Source organism: Egretta garzetta, unplaced genomic scaffold (assembly GCF_000687185.1).
Source record: "Egretta garzetta isolate BGI_Z169 unplaced genomic scaffold, ASM68718v1 scaffold424, whole genome shotgun sequence".
Taxonomy (NCBI): domain Eukaryota; kingdom Metazoa; phylum Chordata; class Aves; order Pelecaniformes; family Ardeidae; genus Egretta; species Egretta garzetta.
Window position 1 is genome coordinate 2448859 of NW_009259489.1, and position 11836 is coordinate 2460694.

Here is an 11836-nt window from a genome sequence, read left to right on the forward strand (position 1 = left end):
TTAATTTAATAGAAAACTTTTCATTTACTGTCGTAAATTATAATGAGAATGTTTACTTAATTTGCCCAGTATTGGGTTCAAAACTTTGTGGCACTGAGTTCTGTGATTTCTTGCGCTGCCAGAATACTAATATGACTTGTTCTAAATGGGCAGCCTTGCAATTTGGACTGTGATTTTGTTCTTGGAGTAAGAGAAAATGGATAGTGGTTTGTGGTCTGGCTAATTTATACCACTTTTAATTTAAGGAGGCTTTTTTCAGTATAATATTCTATCCCTTCTTTAGTTATTTCTCATCTTTCAAGGTAACAAGTCATCAGGTGTTTCAGTTCCAGACTGAAATCTTTCTTTACTGAGCTTTGCATTTCTTTGAGATTGTAAAACATGAAATACTTAGTATTTCTTAAGGGGAAGACAAAGGCCAAGTTTATAAGTTCAGAAATGTGTTTATTTGAGAAGTAGATTGTTAGGTAATTCCTAACAATCAGTAGAGGAGTTATTGTGATTCTTTTTTTTTTTTTTTTTTTTCCCATGATGCTAAACATAGCATTGAATGTAATATTTACTTGTTTTCCATATATTTTCTCAGAAGCGAGATCAAATACATGATGAAGAGGAAAGAAAGAGCTCCTGGGTTAGTCAGGAACGACAGAAAACATTGGACAGGCTTCGCACATTTAAACAGGTAACAGAAGAAGAGTTGTTCTTTTGCACCAGTTTCTTTTGCAAAAGAAATTTTCACTCATTCCAGGACTATATTCTGCTATTAGCTATTGTCTTTCATTGTATAGTTAACTGTTCTTTGGAAAATTTACAAAAAAATACAGCATGGGTAATAACAAATTCCTCTTGCCATTACATTCTCAGTGCTGTAATAAGCTTCCACACCTTGTGACAAAAGACTTGGCAAACGTTCCTAAAAGAAGTATAATCTAAATGGCATTTCCCACAAAGAGTGTTACCATCTGACATACCCCCACTATCACTGATTGCTAGAACACCTGCCAATACCTGCCCCTTCCTATTACAGTGTAAGCATCAGAAGATGGATAGAAGATGGAATGAAGGGGAGAGGTTAAGGAAAGGGGTGACACTGCAAGAAAACAGAGGCTATTAATTGGTGAAGTTTTTTTCTGGTTTTGCTAAATATATTAAAAAAATATAGGTATTGAGAAGTTTCTTTACTGGAAAGCTGTCTTGTTCAGCACTCTTCATATCCTTATTGTTTGCAAGGCTTTTGAATTGCATAGCTTCTGTAAATTAGAGCAAAATGAATGAAAATAACAGATGAATTCTACTTGTCAGAAAGGCAAACCCTAATGACAGGTACTTAGTATCTAGAATAGTGTGTTGCATGTACTTATCTAATTGTCAATATTTACTCACTGTAGCGGTACCCTGGGCAAGTAATACTTAAGTCAACCAGACTACGGCTGGCTCATGCAAGAAGAAAATGTGCAGCCAGCTCAATGTCTTCTTTCGATCAGCCTCAGTCTTTGCCAGCAACCATACAAATCCAAGAGAAGAGTGAAGAGCTGGAACTGGAAAATTAGAACAGCTTCAAGATATCTCATTACCTCCCAATGGTGTTACCTCTGAACTGCCTCATGTTAGTACTTCTCCACTCACCAGTAATGAGCTTCAATCAGAGACTGTTACTGAGGTACCGCTTCCACCCCCTTTGCCTCCACCACCTCCACCTCCACCTTTGCCCTCCAAGGAAGATGCCGCCAAATCCTTAGAGAAAAGCGACAGCCTTGTTAAACGTCAGAGCGAGGAGAAAGGAGTCCAGCACTCTTCTAGTGTCCCGCCAGCATATCTGTTTGACAGCAGTCAGCTAGTCAGTGCCAAGAAGAAGCTTAAGAAAACTGGTGATCTAGAGGGTTTACAGAGGAGGAGAGGTAATGTTTTCATTTCTGTGTATTTAATTATAATGCACATTGGTTCCTCTTTTGAACTGCTCTACAGAAAAGTATATGCTGTGATTCATTTGTAATTATTAATGGAAAAGTTGTTAAATCGGTTTCAGTTGACAAATGTCAGCAACTCAAACAAATGTTAGGACCTCTATAACAGGGTGCAGTATACTTGTTCAGTTAGGCAGAAAACACTTGAGAAAGTGATACTACAATATACCATGTTAGACTAGCTAGAAAATGGAGCTAAACATTGCCTAAAAGGATCTTTTCCTATCTAGTTTACAAGCAGCACTGCAAATATTATATGCTTCACCTGAGGGTGCAGTGGTTTTTTTAATAACCATCTTCGAGGTTTCTTCAAGTTACCATCCAAAAATCCACAAACCCTCAAGTACACTTGAGAGCTGAATAAGAATATATACATTTAACTACAATTGGGAATTAAATCTGTAATCATTCAGCAAAGCATGTTAATAAATAGTTAAAAAATAAAAAACTTCTTTGGAAACTGAGAGTAAATAGAGCACAGGGCTGAGCTGGGAGATCTGTTACAACTTGTTGATTCTGTGCTACTCGTTTATCCTTTGTCCCATATATAAAATGGGGAGAATGCCATGTTTGAACAAAATAATGCCAGTGTTTCGGTGAAACATGCTATACTGGGGCTGAGTTTTTATTTGAAAATCAGAGATCGGATTTTCAAAAGCACTCAGCTGAGCTATTTTACTGTAAGTCACTGAGAAAAAGTATGTCGAGTGGGCCCTGATTCTCACTGCTGCAATATGTCTGTAATAACATTTTATTAAAAATTCTCTCTGGCTCTGTGAACTACAGCTACAGAAAATGTTCCTCCATTGACATTTTCCCTCATCCAGATAAAATAAAAATTAGAACTGTCTCATCAATCAGACATAAACAAGAGTGTTTCCTTTAGAATTGTCCTTAAATGATGGAAAACCCTTGAAGTGACTGCATATTTGTAGAATTCTTAAGCTGAGTCTTTTAGGTCGCATGCACAGTGTCTTAAGTTCGTCATCAGTTTTGATGCTGTTGTGCTCCATTTTTCTTTTTCTGTAGCCCTAATGTTATTTTTCTGATATCCATTTTATCTTGCAGTTTTGTGTAAAGCACGTATTGTGTGTGCAATTCTATATTCACCATAAAATGACAAATATAAAATCAAATTACATCCTCCCTCTTAATAGTATTGTTAATGTCTGCAGCAACACTCTATGTGCTTCTCTGTATTCCCTGAGATGTTCCGAGTCTCTTAAGTAGCTTCAGAAATTTGTCTCTGTATGACAGATGAGTGTTTTACAGTCATTCCTTCCTCCTTCAAATGTGCAGTCATGTATTCTTCTTTTATTTCTCTTTTCATCGTGTCTATTCCAACTGTCTGGGCCATTAGTCTGATGGACAAAGCCCACTCATAAATGCAACACAGGTTTAAAAAATGTATTCTACAATCTACAAAAAAGAACTGGAGATGGATATTCAGATGTTGATTGATACGTGCTGCATGTTGTATGAGCTAGTGTATGCAAGCTATTTCAAACTGTTGTACTTTACTATAATACATTCTCTGGGATGGAGATCTTACCTACTTGTAGCTCTTCAAAGAGCCAAAGACTGATTTTTATTTCTGCAGAGAACTAGTTCCAAATTGGTAATAAAAGAAAAATTTGTCATAAAGTCTTAACTCTTACTTCTCTGTTTTCTTTAATTATAAAGGAAGGGAATTTGTATAGGCACACTGCGACCAGGTGCTAGTACATACATGAATCCAGAGAAGCAGGAAAATGCATGCTGTTGCAGTTGACCATACTGCTGCTTCCCTCACTGGCATGTAGTAATAGCCATACAGTAGGTAAAATCAGCCACAAAATGCAAGTGCTGAGAATGGACTGCACAGTCCAATACTTAAGATATGTACCTGAGTCTTAAAGTCAAGAAAGGTACTGTAATAAACACTTCCATTGTGTTGGATTCATTGCAATTATTTTGGATTTTCCTGACTGCAAACAGGAAAGCCATCTTGTTCAAAAGGTTTTACTACCTGCCTGATAGGAGGTTAAGTGGTTTCAGAAATTATAATTGTATAAACCAGTTTTGACCTGGTAATAGGGAAGATAAATTTGGAGGCTAAAACAATAGTGGCGCTACCATTATACTAATGGTATGGGACTGTCACGTTAATAGTATGCAGCTACTTTTGGTCTGTGAGAAATGTAAATGAAGACTGATACAACCTAGTAAAAATAATACTGAAAGTCTTTTGATTTACTGCAGTGAGTTCCCCGATGGATGAAGTGCTGGCTTCCTTGAAACGTGGCAGCTTTCACTTAAGAAAAGTTGAACAGAGAAGTCTCCCTCCTTTTCCTGATGAAGATGATAGCAATAACATCTTGGCACAGATCAGGAAAGGGGTGAAACTGAAGAAAGTGCAGAAAGATGTTTTGAGAGAATCCTTTACAATTCTGCCTGATACTGACCCTCTGACAAGGAGCATCCATGAAGCATTGCGACGAATTAAGGAAGCATCACCTGAATCAGAGGATGAAGATGAGAGTTTGCCTTGCACAGACTGGGAAAATTAACCTGTAATTAACCTACATTTAAAAAAAAAAAAAAGTATTTCTTCAACACTTTTTGTATAACAATAGCGGCTAAGCCTCAGGTTGTGCATTCTAGGAAACTTAGTATGAATGTGACTAAACTGTCTGACATCCAACATGGTAAAACATGCACATAGGAGTTTAGTACCTCTGACTTTTCAAAGAATTTAAGGTTTATAGTAAGGAAAACTTTTTTTAGGCGATATCTTAGCCTTTTATTGTTTGAATACTTTCACTGAATATTGACAGGACTGCTCCTATAAAAAGCGCTATTTTATTGAGTAAATTTGAAGGGACTGTTTGCAGCTTTCCAAAAAGTTTTAAAAAGCTTTTAAGTAACAAAGCAGCACAATCACTCTTGGACATACCTTGTACTTACTTTCTAATTACTTCTGGCCTTGTAAAAATTCAGCATGTTTATCACTTCAGACTGAATAGCTCCAAGTGAAAGACGATTTGATTTGGCTGCTGAACACATTGAAATCTTATTGGTTGCCCTGTGTGGCTGACTCTTTGATAGCTTGGTTTCAGTCTGTAAACTCTCTGACTTAACTGAATTTCCAGACTATAAACAGTAAATATACAAATATAATTTATACTTCAGCTACTTACACAAATCCCATGAACTTGCATTATACTAAGCTACAGTGCCTGAAAGTACAGATACTAGACTTCAGCAGATGAAGTTAATGATTTCAGAACAAACTGGAAATTGTCAAGAGATTAGTTTTCAAAATTATGGCTGCATCGGTAGCACAAAGAGGTTCTTGGTTACAACAACAGCATACAGCACTATTCCTCTGTGGTGGTTCTTTTCTGCTACTGGCATGTGGATGAACTTAAGTCTCAATGAAAGCTCCCACTAAACTTAAAATCTGGACACAAGAGAGGTATGACAATCTGTAAAGAATTTAAAAATCTGTTTAGAAATCAAAGGCTATTTCAAGACCGTGGAAGATAAATATGTATAATCCTTGCAGCACAGCTAGCAGTAGGAAAAAGAGAACCTTTTTGGATGTTTACAGTTAGGCATTTCTACCCAGGTTAGTTATTACCAGAGCTGGAGAGTCACTATTGATAAAGTGCTACAGCTCGTTAAAAAGTGATGGTGATTTAGCACATCATCTGCTGAATGTTGTTGCAATTACAAAATACTGTGTCTCAAATAACAGTGTTTAAAATTTTTAAAGAGGAAAATAAATGTTGCCTTTATTTCCTCATGAACATTGGCCACATTCCTCATTGGTCATGCTAATGATTTAATGCTATTTAATTATGGCATGCTCCTTCTATTCCATATCAAATGTACTGCTAGTTTTGGAGTTGAAATCGAGGAGTGGAGGTGTACTTTACTCTTGCTGAAATGCAAAGTGAAAATAATTTTGCTTGGATGTAACATTTTTTCTATTCCATGTATACTGAATACTCCTACTACCACAGCCCTTCAGAAATCAAGTGACAGCTGTAAGAAAAGACATGACTTAGAATTGATTTGGCTTTCTCATTGCAATTATTCTCTTTTCATTTCCTAGATAACTGAGCAAATTTAAACTTTTTGATCTGACTTTACGATTTTAGTAAATTCAGCTTATTCTTTGGGATCTTGTTTGCATTTTTTTAGCAAGAATACTCTTTAATACTATGTGTCATTTATAAAATGTCAGAATTCTGAGTGTGTGCTCCTTGGAGTTCTTCACACACCTGGGACCTGCTTTCTCTTACCAATATCATATTTTATTATGAAAACAATCCTGGGTTTGTGAGATGAGACTATTAACAGATAGTCCAGATTCGTTTGAAAAAATGGTTGTACAAAATCACTAACAGCTCAGAAAGGAGAAACAGGGCCCTGCTATGGAAGCGCATGAAATAATCTGGGAGAACAGAGATTGAGACAAAGTCCTTATGAATAAATACTTTTCACATAGATGAGTGTGCTTGCTTGGACATACAGGCTGGTTGCCTGAATTTATTACAGAGGAGTAAAATCATATGAAAGTCTGTTCTAGAAATAGGAGAATAGGATTTTTTACTATAAGGTTATCTGTTTAATACCATTCTTTAAGATTAACCTACTGATTTTTAACTGTAAGCTCTGCACATACAAAAACCAGTTGCATTAGAGATTTTAGTTTGCAAATGGCTATACAAAAATGTATTGGCACATATGTTACGAACTATGCTTAATAAACATACATCCTTGTAGGCTAAATGTAATGCAATTATTTGCCTTAAGAATAAAGGCTAAAGCTGATATAGTGATGTATGTTTATCAAGTGCCAAAAAGTGTTTGTGCAAAGAGTATTAACAGTGTCCACTGAAGTGGTTTCATTAATTACTGACGTTTGAAGACAAACTAATAGTAACTAAGTACTGCAGGAGATATAGTCATTTCTTGTATTATCTGCTTTATGAGTTAATTTCTGCATAAATTTATGACTAACTTTTTTAAGAGCAGTTCCTTGCTTACGGACACTCCAAACCACGTACAGAAATGTTGAGGCATTCTGTGTATTGGAAGTACAGCTGAACAAGCAGCATAAATATGCAGTAGCTTCTGCATGAAAAATCAGAAGATTACTGGTTATCAAAAGTATCCCAAACTTATCTGTGTGTGTGTACATAATGATACATATAAATTGCTATAGTACATTGAGAGTACTATAAGTAATGCAAAAGCTGGGTTCCTGGGAGTGACGGAGAAAGTAATGGATAAGAAGTGAGCTTTTGCTCTCCATAGTCTTCTAATCCAGTATTTTGGGCCTCTTCAAACTCTATTGTTTGTTCAACAATTGTTCAGCCAACAATACCGGAAGGCAAAAAAAGACTTGGTCGCATTCTATGTGTCCTGGCTCCAGAGATAGCGTGTCATTACCGTGGGAGCAAGGCGAATCAAGGCTTTTGAAGACATTGCTCCATATTGCATGTTGGAATTGCCTAATATGTTGATCAGAGAGTGTTTTTACAGCCTTTTAGCTTTTCAGATGTTCCTTTTTTTTTTTTCTCCGAACAGGTGATTCACAGCTACTGACGTGAGAAAAGAAACCCCAGTTGAAGATTACTTTTCTTCTTCGTTTCTGAAAATTCAGAGCCAGCAGTTATGACCATCAACTCCACAGGAGGCTTTCTTTGGCAAAGAAAGAGTCTTTCTTTGGCAAATAGTTCAGTACATGTCAAAAATGGCCTGACATATTAATTTTCAGGTCACTTTTTTCTTTAATTTGTTCTAAAAATTCTGGTTTGGGCAGAAAGCTATGCTGTTTAGGTGTGCATTTTCTATAATCAAGAATGCCCAATTCTTAAGCACTTTTTATATTTGCGTTAGTAATGTGTGGTCAGTTAAGTGAGGGGGACATTGTGAGTTGGGAGAATAGTTGCTTTTAGAGGAACTTTGGGATTCATCTGATACATCAAACCAGCTATAAAACCTCCCCTTCACTTCACTGAATGTATCATCTGCTTGAAAATCCAATTAAATAGCTCCTTGCAGAGAAGCTTGCTATGTAGCAGTGTGATATTCCAGAAAGAGCAGAACTCCTAGTTGCACTACAGTAGCTGAAATTCAGTAACGTGCAACTAAGACTTTTTTTCTTCTTAGTTTGAAGAAGTATATGGCAGTATGAAAAGTGACAAGTGACCACAACACAATGAGAAGTAAGAGAGTTGAATTCAGTACATACTCAAGAATGTGTTTGTTTCCAGCATGGTATATTTAGCAAGACATACTGCAGCACCTTTTTAGAAGGTCATTTGTAGTCTTACACCTTTTTAAAGTAGACATTTTCATGCTTTTTTAAAATAATATTTGGCTGTGCTGAACCAAGTTATACTTTTATCATTTGTTATAAGAAGCAATATTTTGTAATTTCATACTTAAAATTATTTTTCTCTTTTGGTTTAAAGTGGCTTTTGATTACTCTAAGCAGCCATCTTTAAAAAAGATCAAAGCATTAAATGTACTGGTAAGTCAGTTGCAAAAATTATGCTTCTCTTGCTGGTTTTTATTATTCCCTTTTGTTGGCTGCAAAAATGTTTGTATTTCATACCCAAAAGCCTTCTGGCTGAAAAAAAAGCTCCCATTTGATCCTGACTATTTTTTTTAATGGAGATTTACAAGTTCCTTTGTGGTGAATACTTAGAAGTAATCCTAAGTTTCATGACTAATGGCTGCAGGTAGCTACTCCTATGATGCCAGAGTACTGAGAGGTGCATCAGTACAGAGATAGAAGTAGCCTTGTACCATCTAGAAACTCCCATGTGATAGTAAAGTCAGCCTGTTACAATTCTAAGAAAACTGAATTTTCACTCGCATTTTATTTTTACTAGCATGACATACACTGTGCTTGAGAAATGCACAGTCCCTGTCCTTGGTGTAGCGTGTCCCATTTGCTGTTCCTCTCCTGACAGACCAACTGCAACACGGATTTGTGGGGTTTTTTAAGTGGAGTTACGTGTTGCTGCTGTCATGTAGCAGAACATGTACTGTGTTAACATTTATAACAGGAGATTTTATGTCTTGCCATTTACTTATATAAAGAGGAATAGGAGAACTTACCTTAGCAATAGGCTATGTAACCCAAAGGAACCTCACCTGTTGGACCCTTCAGCTGTTTTGCTGTGGCTGTCCTGGAATTAAAGCTCTGTCAAACATCTTGAAAGGATGTCACTACCCTTGCTATCGACAGGCATTTTCTTAACCTTGTTGCCTTATTTATAAAGTTAGCGAACATTCATTTTCAAAGGACCTGTGAGCAGCATTACTGTAGACTTGTATCGATTTTGCTGTGTTAGTCGTCAGGTCTGTATTCTTCTCTCCTGAGATCAGCTCTGTGACAAACTTGATACTGGCTTTCCAAGGACCTAAAACTACATGGTGTTTTTTTCTTAAACCGCTTCTCTGAACCCCGAGTTACATGCTGTGGTTGTAAGCTGTCTAACACTGTGTTCACGTGGCAATAACAGCCATTTCAAAGTTCATCACAATCGTTTGACATGGCCTGTACCATAAGCTGTGGTGTATTTTTGCACTACATTTGTCTGTACTTCCAGTCACACCACATGTTAAAACCGAAGTAATCAAATTTTTGGCTGTAGCACAAAGCAGAACTATGATGTAGAATCGTAATTCAGATTATATAGTTCTATATAAACATAGTCCTAAATGAATAGTGGTGATTGAGCAACTTTTATGTCCATTTTTTCCTATTTTCCAGGCTGCAGTTTTATTCCTTAAGTATGCATATGGGACACTAGCAAAAGTCCAAGCTGAGGAATAATAGTGTAACTTTAAAGTATAGGTGCAGTGGTCCCCTTACACAACATTTGTGTCTACAATTTACCACCATGTTGTGATTTATCTAAACAGCTCCACACCGTACTGTACTACAGTTTTCAGGGGTTTTTTGCCACATGATCTGTCATCTTTGCCTTGAAAAATGTGTGCATGATTTCAGAAAAAATGCTGTCCTTAATCTGTTTCATGTTTAGCTGAAATCTTGGATTCCTGCAATAGCTTAATTTATAGAAATGGAGTTCTCATATGAACAGTATTTCATGCACACACAAAAAAGTAGTTGTTGTGCTGAACACAGCCGTTTATGTCAGTTCAAAACTGCCATCCTCAATGTGGAAAATAAATGGGGGGGTTTTCCAATTACTGCTAAAAAAAAAAAAATCATCCTGGATTTTAATCCTTTATGAGTCACTAGGTGTCACAATTTTACATAACTCTCGACTTTGATACAGAAATTGTGCTTATGTAGTTCAGAGGCTAATGCATAAAACTTCCCACCCTCTGTAACGTGAAATTTTGCAGTGGGATGGCTACAGCAGCAAATGGGGAAAGTATAAGTATATTCACAAGAAACTTAAGGAAATGATGGCGGTCTTGCATTGAGATCGGTTCCTCCACAGCTGAGAAAAGGTCCAATAATTGTGTTGGTCCTTGAGAAATCTTAGCAAGCATCACTACATGAAAAAACACCTTAAACCTATGCAAGGAGAGACAGCCTCCATAAAAATACCTTTCTACTGGTCATTGGTATTGTCTGTTTGTGGCTGGACTTCATTGTGCTGGCTGTGCAGTTCTGTTGCTAGGCGCTTATCTTGAGCAGTTTGTCAGCTTTCAGGCTTTTTCCATTTTTAGAAACTTCTTTCTTCATTCAAATTAAAACTGTTTTAGTATAGTGTAACTGACCCAGTGAGGTAGAGAGTTGGAATGCGTCATGTTTATGGTACAAATGCTTATGTGGGGACTGAAAAATCTTTTGTGAGTGGGAACAATAGATGAAATACTCAATTTCTACTAAAATAATCAAAATGGAAGGTAAACAGCAACAGTGTTTTGATGAGAAACAGAATTTGCACCAACATGAATTTCACGCTCTCACTCACAGACGTTCCAGATCCTTTACAAATGACCAAGAGTCTTATTTTATTCACTTTACTGTGTTTTCATATGTTAGTTAAGTTACCCATCTCGGGTAGATGAAGGCTTTTTTATTTTTCTTAAACATCACTTTGAACTTTAAGGTTTTTTTTTAAAAAAAAAATCTGAGAGTCTCATCCTACACGAGACACTTGTATAATAAATCAGTATGATTATATATTGTGTTCTTTTGTGGCTGCATTGGGGATAGAACTCAACATACTTCACTACATTACTTGTAAAGAATCATTTTGAGTATAAGCACTATATCCTGTAATGTTTTAATATTAAAGTAATGACAGGTGCATTATTGAAGATGCAACTTACTGAGAAGAGGAGGCAGAAACTTTTATTGGTTAATGTTACCCTTATTCCATTTGTTGCACTGAATTTCGAGAGTGTAATTTGTAAATCAATTTGCTCACGTGTGTAATCAGATTTTATTTTCATTGTGGTGCTTATGTAGTTAAATTACCTGGATATATCTCTGGTAATGATTCCGTAAGCACGGACAGTGTGTTGTTATGTTTAGCACTACAGAATTAATGTTAAGAACAAGCAAATCTTCTTGCAAAGAAAAGGAGTAAATAGAAGCACCTTACTGGGAGAGCGCATTGCATGATTTCAGTGCTACTGGAGCTGGCAGACAGAAGGTCATCCTAAACTTGACTGCAAATTGCTCTTTGGTGCAATAAGCACATTGACATTCTGCTATCAATGCTGTAAAAAGTACAGCAGTGGCTATTTTTAACCTATAAATATACTGTAATTTAAATTTTTCCTACAAAATGGATTTATATTTAATTGCTGCCTAATACATAAATACTTTAAATTAGGATTTTTAGGAGGGTCAAGGGTGGGTGGGCATGCCAGTGTAT

At 36.4% G+C, this 11836-nt stretch overlaps 1 protein-coding gene across 1 annotated transcript in view; it reads left to right on the plus strand.

The window, feature by feature from the left end:
• JMY (junction mediating and regulatory protein, p53 cofactor) overlaps positions 1-11836 on the plus strand; it is a gene marked incomplete at its 5' end in the record, with an annotated part of 66572 nt that extends 54736 nt beyond the window's left edge. The window contains 5 exon segments of the mRNA XM_009637249.2: positions 587-682; positions 1389-1545; positions 1548-1898; positions 4206-4516; positions 7545-11836. Coding sequence (XP_009635544.2) covers positions 587-682; positions 1389-1545; positions 1548-1898; positions 4206-4513 — 912 coding nt within the window.